General features: G+C 44.0%; 1 protein-coding gene across 3 annotated transcripts; it reads left to right on the top strand.

The window, feature by feature from the left end:
- The first annotated feature begins 2,492 nt into the window (after positions 1–2,492).
- On the top strand, positions 2,493–21,376 carry PLIN2 (perilipin 2). Of its 3 annotated transcripts, XM_038552494.1 has the most exons (11): positions 2,493–2,617; positions 3,829–3,931; positions 4,074–4,131; positions 4,248–4,443; positions 6,911–6,993; positions 8,079–8,364; positions 8,735–8,916; positions 10,136–10,270; positions 10,950–11,240; positions 11,864–11,953; positions 20,966–21,376. In XM_038552494.1, exons 3-10 carry the CDS (start codon positions 4,102–4,104, stop codon positions 11,903–11,905), a joined length of 1,245 nt encoding a protein of 414 aa, XP_038408422.1. In that variant the 5' UTR covers positions 2,493–2,617; positions 3,829–3,931; positions 4,074–4,101; the 3' UTR covers positions 11,906–11,953; positions 20,966–21,376. The 3 variants fall into 3 exon arrangements, with proteins under 3 accessions (XP_038408422.1, XP_038408420.1, XP_038408421.1); XM_038552492.1 differs by lacking the exon at positions 11,864–11,953 and having other exon boundaries at positions 20,966–21,369; XM_038552493.1 differs by lacking the exons at positions 11,864–11,953; positions 20,966–21,376 and having other exon boundaries at positions 10,950–11,811.
- The last annotated feature ends 458 nt before the right edge of the window (positions 21,377–21,834 follow it).

Genomic DNA, 21,834 nt, shown 5'->3' with positions numbered 1-21,834 from the left:
CAGCCATCCAAGGGGCCTTTCATTGCCATATCCAGTCACTAGTCCTCCTTAGCTCTAAAAGCAATTGCCATCTTTACTTCTAGTAGCAGAGCTTAGTTTGTTTTGTACAGTATTACTTGTCTGCAGTTTCTTTCATTTACATTATATTGCATATAATTACAGGTCCATTCATTTTCTTTTATCACTACATTATTTACTCTACCTTGTATCTTGAAACATTTTAAGCCCCAGAAAAGTTGAGAAATGAACAAAGTGAACATCCATATGTCCTTTATTTAAAGCATGAAGGACTATTATTATTTCCACTTGCTAGGTGAGGGAACTAAGGCAAAGAGAAATTAGGTAACCAGCCCAGGTCATGCCTCTAGGATGTAGTGTTATGTAGCTTGCTGCTTAGTCGGCTGTAAGGCTGTGGGCCAATCCTGAAATTTGTCTGAAGCTGTTCCTTCATTAATAAGATGGGTTTCCAGGCTGTTGCAGGCTCAAACATGAAGAAGACGTGAAAGTGCTATGCGCAGACTAAAAGTTCGAATGCTCACTCCCGGGCCTCACTCCCTACAGATCCTGGCTCAGTAGGTCTGGGGTAGGAGGCAAAATGTTTAAGGAGCACCCTAGGCAATTCTGATTGAGGCATGAATTCTCTACCACAGTATGAAAAAAAACGCTTCTGTAAAAACGACTCTCAAATTTCAGAGACCATCAGAATCACCTGGAAAACTTCCTGCAGCTGGTTCCCGGTTCACTGACTCAGGAAGACAAAAGAGGGTTGTAAATGCCGGCTGCTCCATCCTCTTTTGGGCTTAGCCTCAAGATTAGCCCCAGGAGCCCTCTCCCTTACAGGCTGAGAGAAATAAAAGGAAGCTTGCTCCTCCTTAAGGAAGACCAATAACTCAAAAGAAAAAATTGGAGCCCTTTGTAGGTGAAAGGGCAAGAGTGTTCTGTTGCAAAATGAGAGGTCAGATTGGAGGGAAGTAAAAAAAGACCCAACTCCTCCTTATTCAAAATTCAATACATTCCTGACATCTTACATCAGAGCAGGGGTTAGATTAACAACTGGCACACCAAACCTCTGCTTAGAGCCCTAACAAAGCTGGAACACAAAAAAAGAAAAAGAAAAAGAAAAAAAAGAATTTGATCGCTTGAAGTACTGAAAATGTCAACACATTGGGGGGAAACCGAAAAACAAACTCATGACCTTTTTGGACTTTCTAACACTTATCTTATGGTTTGGCATGTGTTTTATTTTGAATCAGATGGTACGAGAGGAAGAAGTACTGTACTTTCTTGCTTAGGGCCTCTAGTTGTATGAATTCGGTCTTGTATAAGGGATACGTTTTTAATGGATCAATTTGGAGCTTTAGATATGATAAACAGTATCTACGTGCACGCGACGTTAGTGAAGTAATTGAGGTCAATGTCTTTGCGGGCTTTCCACCGTTCTAACGCCGCTGCTAGACAAAGCCAGCCTCCAGGCTCCAGCGTCCTCGGGGCCTCCCCGAGATCCGCGCGCGGGAGGCCGAGGGCCAGCGGCTGCCAGCAACCCTGCCACCTGTCCCTTGTTTACCTTCCCTGTGAGAGCGAGAGGGGGCGAAGGCCGGCGGCAGCAGCACGTGGAGATCCCCTGCCGTGGGTCGGGTCGGGGTCAAGCCCACGGAGCCGCCGCCGTTGCACAACTCGTCGTTGGCTCAGATAATCTGGTGCAAGTCCTTGCATTTTATTTTATTTATTTATATTTATTCACGAGACAGAGAGAGAGAGAAAGAGAGACAGCAGAGAAGCAGGCTCCAAGCAGGGAGCCCGACGCGGGACTCGATCCCGGGTCTCCAGGATCACGCCCCGGGCTGAAGGCGGCGCTAAACCGCTGAGCCACCCGGGCTGCCCAAGTCCTTGTATTTTAAGCGAGAAAACGGGCTCACATGTTGGCGATTTAACTTCCTAACGCCCTCGCTTCTAAAAAGCATAACCTACAATTAAAAAAAAAAAAAAAAGGTCATCTTGCATAATAAGCCTAGACAGCTACCATCCTGGAATGGTTTGGGTTTAAGTGTCCCTGAGGAAAAAAGAAGGGGGCCAACGGACCGCATTCCAAGGCACTTCTTGGGGCCACGCGACTCAGCTTGCTCGAAATGCGAACTACATCTGGATGACTTTTAAGACAAGGGAGCAATAAAATCATCTCTACGGGTCCATCACCGGGCTAGAATTTCACAAAACTTTAGAAATGATTTCCTTGCTAAAAAAAAAAAAATAGGTCGAAAAGCCCTGGTTTTCCCTTTTTTACAGGCAGTTCTCCTCTGAGGACTGACGGGAATCAACAGGTCACAGTGGCTCGGTCGTGCGCGCAACTCTGCCGCCGCCTTTTGCAAACCCCGGCTCGCGGCACCCCCCGCCCCCCGCACCTACGGTGCAGCCCGCCCACCTCCGCGGGAGCGCGGCCCCGGGGCGGGGGCGGGGCGGGGCGGGGCCTGGGGCTGCTCCGCGTCCCGGGGGCGGTCACGTGGTGCGGGGCGCGGGGGGCGGGGCGGGGCGGGAGGGCTATATAGCCGGGTCGCGGGTCCGGCTCCTGGAGCGCCGCGCAGGACTCCCGGGACCTTGGCTTCGGCGCCGCGGACGGCAGGTGGGTGCGCGCCGCCTCCGTGCTGGGCGGGGCCGGGGCCGGGCCCGGGGGCGGGCGGGGGCGGGCGGGGGCGGGCTCGGGCTCCTGGGCCTGCGCTTGCCACCTTCGCTGTGGGTGTGGGGTCGGGGTCGGGGTCTCTTCCGCCGGCAGCTTCAGGGCTTGCTGCGGGGTAACAGTATCCATTTGTCCCGAAAGTACGTTCCTGAAAGGGGAATGCGCCAGCAGGTCGGCTCCGGGCGGAATCCTGTTGCGCGGTTCCCAGCCACAGCGAGGCAGTGGGGGCTGCGCCCGACCCGCGCCCGACCTGCGCCTGCGGGGGCCCTTCCTCCCGGCCTGTGGCGCGGGGACCCCGGGCGGCGGGGGGAGGGGGCGGACTCCCCGGGCGGCGGGGGCGGGCCGCGAGCGGACGGTGCGGGTCCGCCCTTCTGGGCCCCGCGGCGCAGCAGCCAGGCCGCCTGCTGTGCGCGCTAGGTCGTGGGGGCCGCTGCGTTTACGTTTCAAAGCCTCCTGGAGGGATCCCCGGGGGCGCAGCGGTTTAGCGCCGCCTTCAGCCCGGGGCCTGATCCTGGGGACCCGGGATCGAGTCCCGCGTCGGGCTCCCTGCCTGGAGCCTGCTTCTCCCTCTGCCTGTGTCTCCGCCTGCCCCCCCTCCCCGTCTCTCTCGTCTCTCATGAATAAATAAGTAAAATATTTTAAGAAGAAAAAGCCTCCTGGAGTACTCGATTCCTCCCAAGGAATAAATCCCCCCAAAGTGCTTCCCCTTGAGAGTCCTGATTGTTAAACATGTATTCGACTTGAAATCTCTTCTAAAAGAAGATTATATATTCGTGAGAGACCCAGAGAGAGGGGCAGGGACTTAAGAGGGAGAGCAGGCGCCTCATAGGGGGCCCGAGGGTGGGAGCCGAGCCCCTACCCGGGTCACGCCCCGAGCGGAAGGCAGATGCTCCACCGCCGAGCCACCGGGCGTCCCGGAAGTGTCTCGTTTTTTAAAGATTTAACTTTTACGTAATTTGTACACCCAACATAGGGCTTAAACTCCCAACTCTCTCCTGCTCCGGCACCCCGGCTCTTTTAGTTTTTAACAGGGATTTTAACTTGGTTTCGATGTTTTTTGTGAACGGATGTTTCTCTACTAAAAGCACTTCTATTATCCGGTGGACAAATAAGACAAATATCTGGATAACACAGCCTCTTTACTTTTCCCCCCACAGACCCTCTTTTCTGTTGGAACTTTACCCATTATTTCTGAAAGGCCGCCTCAGAACGAGTTTGCCTGAAAACTGAAAATTCAGCTGAAAAGCTGAGACTGAGAAGGTATGGGGGAGGGTGGAGAGAAGTGCAGAAAACTATGCTTTACCTCATCTTGAATTTTTCTTTTCTTGAAATTCACATTTACTTGGATGGGGAATGAATCTGAGAGCCTTCTGGCATCCTGAAATAAGTTTCTCTTCCACAGATCTCTTTCTCTTTCTCCAAGAAGAAAAATGGCATCTGTTGCAGTTGATCCACAACCGGTATGAATTTTATTTTATTTTTTATTTTATTTATTTTATTTTATTATTTCATGGTCTTGATTCCTTTCCTTCCACCGTGTGTTTTGAAGGAGTTAACATTTTCTTCTTGATTGCAGAGTGTGGTGACTCGGGTTGCCAACCTGCCCTTGGTGAGCTCCACATACGACCTTGTTTCTGCGGCTTATATCAGTACAAAGGATCAGTATCCGTACTTGAAGTCTGTGTGCGAGATGGCAGAGAAGGGTGTGAAGACCCTCACTTCCGTGGCTGTGATGAGCGCTCTGCCCATCATCCAGAAGCTAGAGCCACAAAGTGAGTTCTGGTTTCTTCCTTGAGATGCAGCCCAAGGGATTGGGTAGGGGTGAGCCAGGAACTGTCTGGAATATGTGGATGCCAGCCTTATGCCCCTGGTACATAGAGGCAATGTCAGGGAATCCTTAATCATTCCTGAGGCACATGCTGCCTTGACTTAGAAACTGCCACATGGCCCTCATTGTCCTAGAAGGCCTGCCTCCTAACAGTAGATGTTCTGTAGAGTTTAAATGTTCCCCCAGAGATGCCCCTGTGGTGACAGCTGAGATCACAAGGGGAGTGAGTGGTGAACTGAAATAAGGACTTCATGAACTATTTTCAAAAGTAACAGTGCTGAGATGTAATTAACACCATGTAGTCCACTCACTTAAGTGGTTTTAAGTTTCTTCACAGAGTTGTGTAAGTATCTCTACAATTGATTTTAAAACCTTGTCATCAAAAATAAATAAATAAATAAAACCTTGTCATCACCTGAGAAAGGAACCTCCTACCAATTCCTGTTTTGGAATTACTGGAAATAATATGATAATTGCACATCTTTGTGAATGAACTTCATGCCACTGAATTATGCATTTAAAAAGGTAAGGTGTAGGGACACCTGAGTGGCTTAGGGCGTGATCCCAGGATCTGGGATGGAGTCCCACATCAGGTTCCCTGTGGGGAGCCTGCTTCTCCCTCTGCCTATGTCTCTGCCCCCCCCACCCCCCCCCCCCCCCCCCCCAATGAATAAATCAAATGAATCATGAGAGAGACAGAGAGGTGGAGAAGCAGGCTCCACGCAGGAAACCTGATGCAGGATCACGTCCTGGGCCGAAGGCAGGCACTAAACCACTGAGCCACCCAGGGATCCCAAATAAAATGAATCTTAAAAAAAAAAAAAAAGAAAAAGAAAAAATGAAGAAGGTAAGGTGTAAAAAAGAACCGGGCAGCCCCGGTAGTGCAGCGCTTTGGCGCCGCCTGTAGAATGGGGTGTGATCCTGGAGACCCGGGATCGAGTCCCACATTGGGCTCCCTGCATGGAGCCTGCTTCTCCTTCTGCCTTTGTCTCTGGCACTCTCTCTCTCTGAATGAATAAAAAAAAAAAAAAAAAAACCATCCCCCCCCCCCGCCCCCCCAAAAGGAAGAAACCTTATATCCATTGGCAATCTCTTCCCCATTCCTTCCAACCCTCTTAGGCAACTACTAATCTCTTTTCTGTTTTTATAGATTTCTCTCTTGGACATTTAATATAAATGGAACCATAAAGAATGTCTCTTCATGACTGGCTTCTTTCACTTAGTGTAATGTGTTCAAGGTTTATTCATATTGTAGTGTCACATCAGTACCTCATTCCTTTTTATTGTGGAATCCTACTCTGTTGTGTGGATAGATAATACTTTATTCATTCATCAAATGATGGACATTTGAGTTGCTTCCATTTTGGAGGATGATGGATAACGAATGCTACTGTGAACATCTGTGTACAAGTTGTTTTTTTTTTTTTTTTTTTTTTTTTTAAGATTTTATTTATTCATGAGAGAGGAGAGGCAGAGACACAGGCAGAGGGAGAAGCAGGCTTCATGCAGGGAGCCTGATGCGGGACTCAATCCCGGGACCCCAGGACCACTCCCTGGGCTGAAGGCAGGTGCTAAACCACTGAGCCACCCAGGGATCCCCTGTGTACAAGTTTTTGTGTGGACATAGGTTCTCAGTTGTCCTGGGTAAAAACCTAGAGGATTGCTGGGAGCTCTAATAACTAAGCTTTGGAGGAACTGCCAGACTGCAAAGCAGCTGCACCATTTTGCATTCCCACCAGCAGCTTTTGAAGGGTCCTATTTCTTTGTGTTATTAACCACCTTTGAATAAAGGTTTAAATCATTCCTCTAAATGGTTAGATCATGGACTTTTGGGACTATAAGGAACCTTTAAAAACTGGTTTTCCAGCTCTGCTCTTTCCCAGATAAATTTGTTATTAGTGCTTGGGTAGGTCACCATTGGAAGGAAAGCTTAGACTAACATCTGGGCTTTGTTGGGCAGATCTGGGGTGCTGTTAGCATAGTTTCCTGGTGATAAGCCAAAATACGCTGTCATTTACTGGATTAAGTGTAGGTGGGGATTAAGTGGAGTGGAAATAATTCTGAGAGTTTTCAAGTTACTTCACTCCTGGAATGAGAGTTCAGGTGAAGCTTGGCTTCTCTTGGCATTAACCCTAGGTGTCAGTTGATGAGGAAGAAGCTTCTTAGCCAGCTTCCTACCTGGCAGGTCACTGCCTCTGCCTGCTTTCCCTTCCACCCCCTTATTTCCCTGTCAGTAGAAGACCATTGTCAGCAACCTGCTGCTGAGCTAGAAACACTAAGCGGTGCATTGTATAATAAATGAAGATCAGCATTCTTGCTATGTTTTGTAATAAAGCCTAAAGTTCAAGGTATAATACTATATATTCATTCTTATGTACACTTAACATTTTCTCCGTTTGTCATTCTTCTAGTTGCGGTTGCCAATACCTATGCTTGTAAGGGGCTAGACAGGATTGAGGAGAAACTGCCTATTCTGAATCAGCCAACAAACCAGGTGAGCTCGGGCAGGAGTGCTAAGGCTTGCTACCTCCTACGTCTTCTGTTTAACACCGGCTGTGCATATCTTAAACAGGAAATATTCTCTCCTCATGGATGTATTTTTGAAAGGCCACTCTTTTCCTGAATTATTGTCAGGTTACGTCTAAAGCAGAGATGAACTAGCCACCTTTGGACTACAGTGCTTTTAGTTTGATCTTTGTTGATTTGTGATTTTTGCCTCTAGGTGATAACGCTCTCACAAATAACTGATTCCCACATAGTATTAGATAAGTGCAGACATGGTGTTTAGACCTTTTTCTCGGGATCCCTGGGTGGCGCAGCGGTTTGGCGCCTGCCTTTGGCCCAGGGCGCGATCCTGGAGACCCGGGATCGAATCCCACGTCGGGCTCCCGGTGCATGGAGTCTGCTTCTCCCTCTGCCTGTGTCTCTGCCTCATTCTCTCTCTCTCTCTCTCTCTCTCTATCACAAATAAATAAAAATTAAAAAAAAAAAAAAAGAAAAGATGAAGAGCGAGTCAAAGCATTTTTTCTAAAGAAAAAAAAAAAAAAAAAAGACCTTTTTCTCATTCAGTGTCTGTGAGCACATCCAGTAGAATGGAGAATGACATCTCTGCCCCTGTGTTGGCCTTCTGGGGCTGTGTGCATAGGGCCAGGTGGGCATGGTATATTTGTCTCCACTCACAGGCATGTGTGAGCTGCTCTCACTAAGCACGTCAATGTGGAAAATACCATTCTTCTCTACAGTACTCTTTGTGCCTTATTACACATTCATCTAGTTTTGTTTTTTTTAAATTCCTTAACAGATTTTGTATCATTTTACCTCCTTTGCTCTTCCAACAACCTTTAACTGATGGCAGATAAGGCAGGTATAACCTGATAAGGAGATTGAGGCTTATTGACTCTTAGAGGATTATTAAAACCTAGAGGATTGCTGGGTCCTCTAATAACACTTAGCAAGTTGCCTAAGACCTAAAGAGAATGAAAAGGCCAGATTCCTTCATTAGCACTTCAGTGGGCTGCCTTACTGAATATTTATGCCTCTGCTTCTGCTCAGCCAAGCAATCTCTTTTTCTATTTGTAGGTTGTTGCCAATGCCAGAGGTGCTATGACTGGGGCAAAAGATGCTGTGACTACTACTGTGACCGGGGCCAAGGACTCCATGGCAAGCACTATCAGTGGGGTGATGGACAAGACCAAAGGAGCGATGACTGGCAGCGTGGAGAAGACTAAGTCTGTGGTCAATGGCAGCATTAACACAGTCTTGGAAAGTCGGATGATGCAGCTGGTGAGCAGCGGAGTAGAAAATGCACTCACCAAATCAGAGTTGCTGGTGGACCAGTACCTCCCTCTCACTGAGAAAGAACTAGGTAATTGGAGTTTTGTCTTGAACTAATGGTTTATATCTTAAAAGCAGTCTTTTAAAACTGCTTCACTGAATTTACATCATATACCATAAAAGTCACCTGTTTGATTCTGAGTTAAGAGTTGCCCAACCATCACCACAATCAAGTGGTACAACCTTTATCACACCAATGTCAGATGCAGTAATATGTATATTTTGGGTGGTCAAGCCCAGCAGCAGACAGGAGCTGTGTTGGGAAAATGAGAGAATAATTGCTTGGTAGGTGGGTAGAATGGACTAAGTGAGATCCAGGTTAGAGGCCAGGCTTCATCAATTTTAGCTGTGATCTCTTATGTTTTTTGTACCCCCCTCCTTTTTTTCCCCCCTAATTTCAGAAAAAGAAGCAAAAAAAGTTGAAGGGTTTGATACAGTTCAGAAACCAAGTTATTACATTAGACTGGGCTCCCTGTCTACCAAGCTCCGCTCACGTGCCTACCAACAGGCTCTCAGCAGGGTTAAAGAAGCCAAGCAAAAAGGCCAAGAGACCATTTCTCAGCTCCATTCCACTGTTAATCTGGTGAGTAAAACTTCATTTAAAGGTAGCTGAAAGTGGGACGCCTGGGTGGCTCAGTGGTTGAATGTCTGCCTTCGATCCCACGGTGTGACCCTGGGATCTGGGGATTGCGTCCCGCATCCGGCTCCCTACAGGGAGCCTGCTTCTCCCCTCTGCCTGTGTCTCTGCCTCTCTCTGTGTGTCTGTTGTGAACAAATAAATAAAAATCTTTAAAAAATCAAGGTAGGTAAAGTGAGTTCATTTATGTCAAGGGATGAGAGTAAATGTCATGAAATCCAAGAAATTTTTTTTTTTTTTTTTAAGATCTTTTTATTCATGAAAGCGAGAAAGAGAGAGGCAGAGACACAGGCAGAGGGAGAAGCAGGTTCCAGACAGGGAGCCTGCTTGGTACTCGATCCGGGGTCTCCAGAATCAGGCCCTGGGCTGAAGGCGGCGCTAAACCGCTGAGCCACCTGGGCTGCCCAAAATCCAATAATTTTAATCTTAATGAAAAACCCGATAGAAAATGGGCAGAGTACAAACAACTCGCAGAAAAGCAAGTTATAAGTAGCTGAATTCTATGAAGCAATGTTAATCTTACTGTGAGGGACCCAATTACAGATGCTTCTCTTGGCCTATCACATTGGCAAAGCTTGACGCCCTGAGTAATGAGGTAGGGAAGAAGGTATGCTTGCACTTATGCACTTCTGGGGGATACAGGGACTATTCTGAGCAAGCCACAAACACCTCTATGCCTTAAGTGGTTTCACTTTTGGAAATGTTTCCTATATCAGCTAGTAGGAAACTAAATTGCTACATCATAAAAGACTATTGTGTAGCCATTGAAAGTTGCCAAATTACGGAACAGTATGTATTGTATTGCCATTAGATTCTGGTTTCTTGAAAGGGGAAAAAGATAGCTGGCAACAGGGAAGAGGATGTTTTAATTATTTTTCCTTTTGTAATTTCATCTTTTATGTATGTACATATTAAGTTTGAGTTACCTATGCTAAACTGGAGGTAAATTTGGAGGCAGTGGTTTAATAGTTAAATAGAGGCAGCGAAGAGCTACAGTTACTTGTTTGATTTACAAAAACCAATAATTAACAAGATAGCAGGGGTCTCTCCTTAAACTCTCATGGGAGTTCTTGTTTTTTATATTGTCTGATATTCTATATCTGAGAACCGGCTAACATGAATACCTGACAAGTTTGTTCCTTTGTGTTATTTCAATGTGCTCCAGATTGAATTTGCCAGAAAGAATGTGCATAGTGCCAACCAGAAAATTCAAGGTGCTCAGGATAAGTTCTACCTCTCCTGGGTGGAGTGGAAAAGAAGCATTGGCTATGATGATACAGATGAATCCCACTGTGCTGAGGTAAGACACTAGGGACAGAGTCTTCCACTACAGTTTCTGAAGATGTTCTTACCAAATTTTCACTTTCCATTTTCCCATTGTTCCTTAGAATACTCTTCTTTATCAAAAGTTTGAAAAATGCTGTGTACATAGGTCAAGTGACAGAAAAGGAAAACACGTAGTAACTTAACCTATAGACACATGTGTTGGCCATAACAGTACTACTAAATGAGAAACATGGCCTTACACTCTTACTGGGTGTAGACAGGACTAACGGGGAATATAAGCATTTTTACTGCTACAGTGCTTTTGGACAGCATAAACAGAGGTGCCATGAGAATACATAAGAAAGGAACCTAACTCAGCCTTTGAGTGAGGATGGTTGAGTCAGATGGCTTCCGGGAAGAGCTTGATGCTAAGCTGCAATCTCCTGGGTGAATAAACTAGGTGAAAGGGCACTAATGTTCCAGACAGAACACTAGCATGCTGTGGTCCTATGAGGTGGTTCTTTGGGTTCCAGAAGTTAGTACGAGTATCCCTGAAAAGTGAATAATACTGCTCTATTCAGGATTCTCAGGATTTTTAAAAGTCAAAGAATCCATGTATGTGCTAGGCGTATAACCAGTTTACTGTAATTGAACTGATTCATAAATAGCACTATGGGATCTATTGCTAATTTTTCAACTTGTTTTGTTTTTAGCTCATTGAGTCACGTACTCTGGCTATTGCCGGCAACCTGACTCAGCAGCTCCAGACCACGTGCCACACCCTGCTGTCCAATATCCAAGGGTTACCACAGAACATCCAAGATCAGGCCAGTCACTTGGGGGTGATGGCTGGTGACATGTACTCAGTGTTCCGCAATGCTGCCTCCTTTAAGGAAGTGTCTGACAGCCTCCTCACTTCCAGCAAGGGGCAGCTGCAGAAAATGAAGGAGTCTTTAGATGATGTGATGGATTATCTTGTTAACAACACACCTCTCAACTGGCTGGTAGGTCCCTTTTATCCTCAGCTGACCGAGTCTCAGAATGCTCAAGACCAAGGTGCACAGAAGGACACAACCAGTCAGGAGGTCCAGCAGCCTAAGAACAGAACACATTAAAGCTGTTCTTGGTGCAGCAGGCCACATGATACTTTTGTTATGTTGAAATTAACCTGCTAGGCAACTCTGAATTGGGGAAGCAGCTAAAGATCCTCAGTTGTAGTCATTTCTAACTGGATTAAGAGCTTTACAATTTTTGGCATTAGCAGATGAATTCTTGTTTACCTGGCTGGTAAGAAAAGAGTGATAGGTTGGTCAGCCTAGCCAGGACTCCCAGAAAGTTTCAATGAATTTATGGCCTCATCCTGTTAACATTGTTGCTGTTTGTTTGTATTGAATAAAAACACCCTCATGTGAGCTGTGGTGTAAACTGGTATCTGTTCCTGTCTGGTCTGAGCAGGCTTCATCTCACTGGTTTGTCTCACAAAGCATGCCTGTATGACTTTAGGGGTTTTGTTTTGTTTTTTTTTTTTTATGAAGGAATGTGCCCTATGAATTCAATAAAATTCACTGCAGAATAGATCAAGTCTATGCTTGTGTGTTCCATGTGCTTTTGTGTGTTGCTTTCATAGAGCTGCTTGGCCTGCATGACGGGTATGAATACACATACATGAATTCCAGTCGACCCTCTGGGGAATTTGGCAGGGTAATAACATTGGAAGGTGAGTGCTAAGAATGGAGTGTTTGATAACAGGTTTTAAACAAAATAAAGCTAATGTGCATACAGGAATTTTTACAAGGTGACAATTAACTACCTTTGTGTCTCCCTATTTACTCAACCTCTGAGAGGGGATTTTTAAGCCAGTGGAAGGCTGCTCATGGCTGACTGCCTTGCTGAAAAGGAAACAAAACTGAAAAAGGAAGCCAGTGAGTGACTCTTGGCATCAGTTTCACGTAAAGGCAGCAGGCATTTCTTGTTAAAGGGCTGTTGAAAGTGTGAGCCCTGAACTGAGACTGGTTGGTATCCATTTTCAACTGGACTGGACTTGCTGTATTGTCACTTTGACAAAAAGTCACTAACACTAGTTGCTGAGATACCTTTTAGAAGAGCCTGTGAAAGTACTTAGACTTTAGACCCTCTGCGGGAAAGGCTGCTTACATCCTCCCTAGGATATTCAGCCCCTCGATGTTGGTCAACTGGGGGAGGAAATCTCATGAGCTGCCTTATAACAAAGCTGCAGGATGCCACACTATTTCAAAAATAACTTAGGACTTGTGAAATAGAGCTACATGCTTCTGTCTTCCTGCTAAAAGGTTAGTAAGGCTGTCCTTTGGCAGAACTGGAGTCTAAGATTATTTGTCTCCCCTTTTCTACCCTGAACAAGGAAGCAGTGCTTACCTACATACATCTTTGATGTGAGACCTCAAAGTTTACAAAGTTACAGAACTAAATTTTCCCCCTTGTAATGCCAGGAATCAGTAACAGGTGAGTTCAATTGAAAGGGAGGGACTCACTGAGATACTTGAAGCCAAGGAGCACCTGGTTTCTGGGAAGGTGGACTGCCAGGTTCCATCCCAGAAGCACATGCCTGCCTGCTCCCAGTAACACATTCTAGAGCAACTGCCTCTTTTTCACTTTCCCTTAAAACTTTTTTTTTAAACTTAATTCAGTTTGGACATGACTTTGCTCCTTTGACCCAAGCCTCCTATCTTGTGGTTTATTCTTATTGGTTGGAAAATTATATACCCACCTTATCCTGAACAAACTTCTGTTTCCCATCATATAAGTTATAGTGCCAACTGAATTGCTTATGAAAATGAGACCATTCTCAAAGCGATTCTTCATGAGCAAGACAATATAAAGACTACTCTTAGCTTCCAGAAGAACACCACTAGCCCTCGTTTTTTGCCATGTGCTGTGCGTACTTGTGGTTTTGTCTGTTCTTGTGTCTCAAGTTTGTGACTACGTGCATTCCCTTCCGTTGTCAACATGTCTCAAAGTTGTGTTCTTGCATCTTACAGCTTTATTGTTGCATAAACTGGCAGTTTTGGTTTAAACAGACTTCCCCCAAGGAGGACAATTCTTGTGAGGAAAAAAAAGTTGACTAAGCATAGTAACTTTGGAATGTTTTTAAACATTTGGCTGCATGAAGGCTGGCGTGGCATGTTTGTTCAAAGATGTTTTTTTCCTTTGCATGTAATAATAATACAGATTCTGGTTAGTTCTGGGTAAAAAAAAAAATCAAAGGAATATGGTGTCCTAGCCATTAATCTCTTAGCCTTAGCTTTCTATCCTGCAATGTAAAATTAGTGATGCTTTCACAGATGGAAGTGAAGTATTTGAGGGTGGGGTGTCTTTTTGTGTTTTGCGCTAGAGGCATGAGGACACCATCTGTAGGGTAGTGACCTACAGTATGTTTAACTTGCCAGTCCAGATGTAAGTATGTAGTAGTATCAGGCCATGATTAGGGAAATATAGCCACTTTGATGAGGCATTATAGATATGGAAAATCTAATGAGTTGAAAAAGGAAAAACAAATTTGATCTAAACTATCCTCTTTATTTTGTTTTTATTTTTTAAAGATTTTTATTTATTTGGCATACGGAGTGAGAATATGGAGCAGGGAGGGGAGAAGCAGGATCCCCACCCAGGAAGGAGCTGCATAGAAGGCTCAATCCCAGAACCCTGGGATTATGACCGAGCTAAAGGCAGATGCTTAAATAACTGAGCCACCCAGGACCCCCTGAGCTCTCTCTTTTAGAATACCATTTAGTTCATGGAGGTGGCTGGTGAGGGAGGAAGGAATACAGAGCAGGGTAGATATTTGTGCATAAATCTTTAAGAAATGAGTCTAAAGAATGAAGAAATGAAGTCTAAATAATGCCTCGGAGAGGAAATGGGGTATGGAAAGGAGGGTCCCTGGCCAGTCTGATCTCCCTGGGTTTTCATGGACTTTGGACTGTGGCCAGCTCCAGGAGGTGACCTAGCACTTAGGTCTGCGTGGATGATGATATTGTGAGATATGTAGGTAGCTACATTATTCTGGATATGTAGCTACATTAAAAAACGATTTAATTCAGTATTTGAGTTTTGTTTTTTTTTTAAAGATTTTATTTATTTATTCATGAGAGATAGAAGCAGAGACACAGACAGAGGGAGAAGCAGGCTCCATGCAGGGAGCCTGATGTGGGACTCGATCCAGGGTCTCCAGGATCACGCCCTGGGCTGAAGGCAGGCGCTAAACCACTGAGCCACCCAGGGATCCCTGTTTTTTTTTTTTTTTTTTAAGATTTTATTTATTCACAAGAGACCTAGGCAGAGGGAGGAGACACAGGCTCCATGCAGGGAGCCTGATGGTGGGACTCAATCCCAGGACTCCAGAATCATACCCTGAGTGGAAGGCAGATGCTTAACCGCTAAGCCACCCAGGTATCCCAGTATTTAAGTTTCTAATGGTATAAGACATGAAGTGTTCCTTGATGAGAATGGAAAGACCAGAAACTTTCCTCAAGAGATGCTTATAGTCTTAGGGGAAGCTTGTTGATGAATATTCAAATGTATCCTAGTTTAGAACACTGTTTGTTCTTTACTCTGGCCCCAGGCTGTTAATTTAAAAATTCTCTACCTTTATTACAAAATTAACCTATGAAATATTACATTTAAGCATAAAGCAGTATAGGAATGGCAGGGTACCTGACTCCCTACTCAGTGGAAAATCTTTCTCCCTTTGCCCCTCTCTCCTGCCCTTCCCCCCCCAACCCCCCACCCTTCTCTTGCTCTCTCTCAAATAAATAAAATCTTAAAAAACAAAACAAAAAACAGTACCCTGTTAAAATGAATGGCAGGGCAACAATTTGGGTTTTCAGTTTTATTGGTCAAAGCAAAAAAGAAACCTAATTTAGGTGAGAATTCCTGTGAGGGGAAGGAAAAGTTCTAATGCCTTCTAGAACTTAAGTGAGGAAAGTAGTGGACAGCATTGTTAACTGACACTTTACAAAAGTCAAGAATAGATTAAATGGTACTTTTATGTAGATAATGATGGAGAAGTAGTTACCAATGTTTTCATTTCTCTTGGGTATATACATGGGAGTGGAACTGTGAGTGGGTCATATAGCCACTGTGTCTAATTGTTTGTGGAACTGCCAAACTTTTGAAAGTGGCTGCACCATCTTGCATGCCCACCAGCAAGGTATGGGGATTCTGGTTTCTCCACACCTTCACCAACAGCTGTTATCTGGCTTTTATTCTAGCCAACCAGTTAAGTCGAAACTTAGCATTAGAAAGAGTAGATGTTGAATAGTGTGAATCAAACACTTGTCCTTTTGTTTTGTCTACTCCACACAGGCTAGAGCACAGGAAAACTTATTAACTAAGGTCGCTGATATCTATCAGACTGACTTTTTTTTTTTTTTTAGATTTATTTATTCATGAGAACCAGAGGTAGAGACATAGGCAGAAAGAAGCAGGTTCCTCTCAGGGGGCCCAATGTGGGACTCAATCCTAGATCCCCGGATCACGCCCTGAGCCAAAAAGGCAGATGCTCTACCACTGAGCTACCCAGGTGTCCCCAGACCAACTTCTTGTATAAAATAGCTCTAGTGAACTCTCTGCACGAATAACATATCTCCTGCCTTCTCTGTCTATGCCAGAGATTATCAACTGTGAAGACTGGTAAAATGCAGATTCCTGGGTTTCACATCCAGTGAATCTATTTGTTAGGATTGGTGGTAATACCAGGCATCTGCACTTTATAAAAGCATCCTTTAAAAACAAACACAAACCAACCTAAAAGCATCCCTTAAAAATAAAAGCATCATCCCTAGTGATTCTACTTCAGGTGATCCACTGAGTATTCTTAGAGAACCAAAGGAAACAAGAAACAGGGATCCCTGGGTGGCGCAGCGGTTTGGCGCCTGCCTTTGGCCCAGGGCATGATCCTGGAGACCCAGGATCGAATCCCACATCAGGCTACCGGTGCATGGAGCCTGCTTCTCCCTCTGCCTATGTCTCTGCCTGTCTCTCTCTCTCTGACTATCATAAATAAAAATTATTAAAAAAAAAAAGGAAACAAATTATTCTAATCAGAGACACAAATAGGACTAAGGTTACCTCTAGGCTCTTTTCTTCAAATAAGACTCTTAGTGTGGGTTCCATTAAGTGTCCTAAGATCTACTCTTGGGTTTCCTGCTCAAATGAATTGAATACATAGGAGCTAACAGTGACTAGTTGAATGTTGTGCCAGGGATACCAAGAATCGCTTTAATTTTGGTGGGATCACTGGCACCCGGCTTCTTACTCTGAGAGTTCTAGTCATTTCCACAGACTTGTTAGCTATGGATAAAGCATCAGGGTGTGAGAGGGTGTTTCCACAGCAGGGAAGGGGATATGTACCAGGGGATAGTACTGTATCAAACTATTCAAGTAAAGCAGAACCAAGATGCTCCCAGCTCCCTAGCCTACAAGCACTTCAACAAGCTACATATGCAATCTGTTATGGATGGTGACATGCTTCTAAATCCAACCCTGAACAGGGTTTTCCTTATGTGTTTGGTGTTAGATCTAATCATTACCTCTTGTAAGACCCTTTCATAGCCCTATTTATCAAATTATTTTTATACAAACAACTTTCAGGTTTTTTTTTTTTTTTTTTTAAGGTTTATCTATTTATTCATGACAGACACAGAGAGGCAGAGACATAGGCAGAGGGAGAAGCAGGCCCCTTGCAGGAAGCCTGATGCGGGACTTCATCCCGGATCCCAGGATCACGCCCTGATCAAAGGCAGACGCTCAACTGCTGAGCCACCCAGGCATCCCTCAAAGTTTAGGTTCCTAAAAAAGATTTTCTTTATTAGAGAGAGAGTGAGCTTGAGAGCATGAGCAGGGGGGAGGAGCAAAAGGAGGGGAAGAAGCAGACTCCCTGATCAGCAGGGAGCCCAATGCAGAACTCAATCCTGGGACTCCAGGATCATGACCTGAGTCGAAGACAGACACAAGTTAAATTCCCAGAGATTTTTTTTTTTCAAGATTTATTTATTTTAAGAGAGAGAAAGAGAGCACAGTGGGGAGGAGCAGAGGGAGGAGGAGAGAGAGAATTTCTAACAGACTCCTGGCTGAGCAGGAAGCTGACCCAGGGCTCAATCCCATTACCCTGAGATCATGACCTGAGCTGAAATCAAGTCAGATGCTTAACTGAGCCACCCAGATGCCCCCATGTTTTTATTTCTGTAATGGTCTCACCTGTACAGGGCCCCAGGCCACCAGCAGCCATCTTTAGGCAAATTAGAAAATGGCATGTATCCTCAATATGTGTAGCACCACCTTCTGGAAAGTTGTTATAGTAAATATGAGAATCATATAGTAAATATGAAAAATATACAAAATATGAAGTCTGTGATATGAAAGATGCCCCCTGAGGTCATATGGTAAGCAACCTGCAAAAGGTACATAGGGTCACAGAAATCCTAGCATGGTCACTTGGTTTTCTTGAGAAGAATGTGTATCTGGTTTCCTGTCTTTTCAGGGAGGGACTATGGTTATCTCATTAATTTCATAATTGGCCTCTATCCCTGAGGGGCATTCTCTGCAAGAGACTCCTTACACTCTATCAGTGGTCCAGGCTACACTTTTCGTGTCAATGAAAAAGGGATTTATTCTATAGATGTGTGAAGTGATTTATCTTGTGCCACATTTGTAAAAACCTTGTGTATATGGTCAGGTACAACCACAACATTTTACATTAAACTCACCGTGGAAACCCGATGGACTGTGACTACCTCTTCGTTGCCCCACCTATTTTTTTTTTAAATTTAATTGTTTATTCATGAGAGATACCGAGAGATAGAGAAGTAGAGACATAGGCAGAGGGAGAAGCAGGCTCCATGCAGGGACCTGATGTGGGACTTCATCCCCAAACTCCAGGATCATGCCCTGGGCTGAAGGCAGAGGCTCAACCCCTGAGCCACCCAGGTGTCCCTCCCCACCCTCTATTTTATTCACAGCCCCCAAGTAGGTTTTGCAGATAGCCAAGAATTTAATGGGAAGGAGACACTCTGGATCTTTCTGGATATATGAAAGGGGAATTATTCATGTGGCTCTTCTAAAGCATCTCAGGTACTAGAGGCATTTTTGTGTGTTTTTGATGATTGCATTGAAAATTTTTCTCCTAAATTTTTCTCCTAAAATTTTGAGTGTGGGATCATCAACCTTCTGCAAAGAATTCTGCTTTAGACCAATAGTTACCTAGCCTATAGGTGACTTTGGGGGTTGTGTGTGTGTGTGTGTGTGTCTTGGCCTTTAGGGAACTAAAGAAAATAAAAGCTACTGTTGAGCACCTTTTACAAGTTAGGCTCATTTTAACCTTCATTCTTCGCCTGTAACCAAATCAGTTAGGTCTTTTCCTCACATGAAAGTTGAGGAAACAGGTTGAAAAAATAGGTAGTATGGTGGGGGTTTAGTTTGATGTCTACTGATGTCAAAGGGCATGTATTTTTTTCTGTTCTAGCACTCTCTAATAGAAGAAAACTACTGCTTGCCTCCTTTTTTGGGGCCCAAAAGATTTCTCTGCCTGAATCTTCTTGTATTGTAGCTTCTTCTATTTTATAGTTGTTTTTTTTTTTTAAAGATTTTATTTATTTATTCATGATAGACATAGAGGGAGAAAGAGGCAGAGACACAAGCAGGCTCCATGCAGGGAGCCTGATGTGGGACTTGATCCTGGGACTCCAGGATCGTGCCCTGGGCCAAAGGCAGGCGCTAAACCGCTGAGCCACCCAGGGATCCCCTATTTTATAGTTGTTAAAAACAAAGTGATATTGGATGTTGAAACATCCAACTAGTAGAGAGAGTTCAGAAGAGAGAGCTAAATAAGATGTATCTTTAATGAATAAAGCTAACATTGCAATAGTTGCTTGCCTGGTTGATGTTCTGAATGAATTTGTATAAGCATTGCTGGCTTTTGTGGGTATCAGGTTGGATCTAATCTTTGCAAAGTGAGCATTTATAAATAGCTAGAAAGCAGTTAGCTCTGCCCAAACTGAGAGCTTCAACAACAAACAGTAGAAGTTCATGCCTCAGACCAGGCAGTTCTCTGAGCACCTGAGTTCTTAGTGGAAAATATGATAAACAAGATTCCCTCTTCTTGTCTGTTTTTCCTCTTGATTTGTTTTTACTATTTCTTAATTGTAAAATATACACAACATCAAATTTACCATTTTAGCCATTAAAAAGAAAGATTTGTTTATTTTGGACAGAGAGAGTGGAGAGTGGTAGTGGCGGTGGGGTGTCCTGAAACAAACATTTCACTGAGCAGAGAGCCCAACTCGAGGCTTGATCCCAGGACCCCGAGATCATGACCTGAGCTAAGATGACCTGAGCTAAAATCAAGCTTAACTGACTGAAGAACCCAAGTGATCCATACTTCAGCCATTCTTGCCACCCACTTTAGCCATTCTTAAGTGCACAGATTCAATGGCCTTAGGTATATTCACCATGTTGTGCCATCATTACCACTTTCTGTTTCTAGAACTTTATCATCCCAAGCATAAACTATACCTATTAGACAAAGACTCCTCTTTTCTTCCTCCCCATCTATCTGTGTTTTGATGGATTTTTGTTGTTAGTGGATTGTGTTAGGATTTTTGTCCCTGTTAGGTGATTAGCTAGCTTTTTTATACCTTACTACTTTTCTGCTTCTAATCTGCTATTGGCCAAGAAACATCACTTAGCTTATCAAAATTGCATGTAAAGTAAGAGTTAATAGAACTTCTTATTCCTAAAAGCCTTTCCTGTGCAGAGATGTACTAGAACTTTGTGATGGTTATTTCAACTATTAAAAGACCTTTTCCTTTCTGAGTTCTTAGGCATTTCTCAAAGGGTTTATATTTGTAAATCAGATTTATGGGAAGGTGGAGCATTACTGTTTTTAAGAGAATAGTAGATTAGGGATGCCTGGGTGGCTCAGTGGTTGAGCACCTCTGCCTTTGGCTCAGGTAGTGATCCTGGGGTCCTGGGATCAAGTCCCACATCAGTCTCTTCTCAGGGAGCCTCTTCTTCCTCTGCCTATGTCTATGCCTCTCTCTGTGTGTCTCTCTGAATAAATAAAATCTTTTAAAAAGAGAGAATAGTAGATTAATAGATGAATAACCAGAAAGGCTTTATATTTTGTATTTTTCAGAAAAAAAAAACTTTCACTCTGTAAGTTCTGCGAGACAGAGAGAGAGAGAGAGAGAGAGAGGCAGAGGGAGAAGCAGGCTCCATGCAGGGAGCCCGACGTGGGACTCGATCCCAGGTCTCCAGGACCACACCCTGGGCCAAAGGTGGCACTAAACCACTGAGCCACCCGGGCTGCCCATTTTTTTTCATTTTTTGAAAAGATTTTATTTATGTATTTGAGAGACCAAGTGGGGGAGAGAGTACAGCAGGGGGAGGGGCAGTGGGAATAGGAGAAGCAGGAGCCCCCGGATTTGGGACTCAATCCCAGGACCCTGGGATCACGACCTGAGATGAAAGCAGACACTTAGCCAATTGAGCCACACAGGTGCCCCTAATTGTTTCCTTTTAAAGAGAAATTTCCTCAGTACTTTTATAATATAAGTGAATTGTGGGTATAAGGCTAGAAGGCATGTCTATGGGGAAAGTAAGGTTCATTCATATGTATTCATGTTTCCATGAGTCCTGGACCTGACAGCGCACTTCATTAGTGTTTGTTTTAATATCCAAGATTCTTCTTTTTCAGGTATTTGACTTCACTGCCATAGACTTGACATCTGAGACTGATGAAATTCCAGATATTATAGCTTTGGAAGAGGAGGATGGATCAGATCATTCACATGATAATGGCCCTGAGTTTTCTCAGGGCAAAATGTTGAATAATTAAAAAGAAAATACTCCTTTTGGCTGAATACACAACTTGTGTCACATTAAACTTCATGCTTGCTCATGTGTTTATTCCTGAGGCTTTGGGGATTAATCTCTTATGGGTTTATCTTTTTTTGTTTGTTTTTGGCTACTTGGTCATAATTGTAATGAAACTGATTGGTTTAAACTTTTGTAAGAGAACTCAGTTCTGTAGCATTTATTATTTCATATAATTCTTCAAAATTTAATCATTGAAATGCCTATAAAGATTATGCTGTATAATCTTGAATCAGAGTGGGGTTTTTTTTCCTTTTGATGTGTGGACGTTTTTCTTTTTGTTTTTGGCCTCCCAGGATGGGGATGTCTCAGTAGGTCTGTAGGTCAGGGTTTTATATATATATTATACCTTTACTTCCTCATCTGTAAAATGGGCATAGTAGTAGGTTTGTTATTTAGAAAAAGCAAATTAGTATTTGTGAAAAGCTTAGAGCAATGCCTGGCATTGAATAAGTATTAAAGAAGTTGGGATGCTTGGGTAGCTCAGCAGTTGATCTTCCTTTGGCTCAGGGCATGATCCTGGGGTTTGGGATCAAGTCCCACCATCAGGCTCCTTGCAGGGAGCCTGCTTCTCCCTCTACCTATGTCTCTGCCTCTCTCTGTGTGTCTCTCATGAATAAATAAAATCTTTTTTAAAAAAAGTATTAAATAAATTGTAGAAACAATGGTTGACCCAGTAATTGTGAGCAT

The sequence above is a fragment of the Canis lupus genome, chromosome 11 (assembly GCF_011100685.1).
Source record: "Canis lupus familiaris isolate Mischka breed German Shepherd chromosome 11, alternate assembly UU_Cfam_GSD_1.0, whole genome shotgun sequence".
Lineage (NCBI taxonomy): Eukaryota > Metazoa > Chordata > Mammalia > Carnivora > Canidae > Canis > Canis lupus.
Note: the sequence above shows the minus strand (reverse complement) of the source record. Positions and strands in the feature narration are given on the sequence as shown.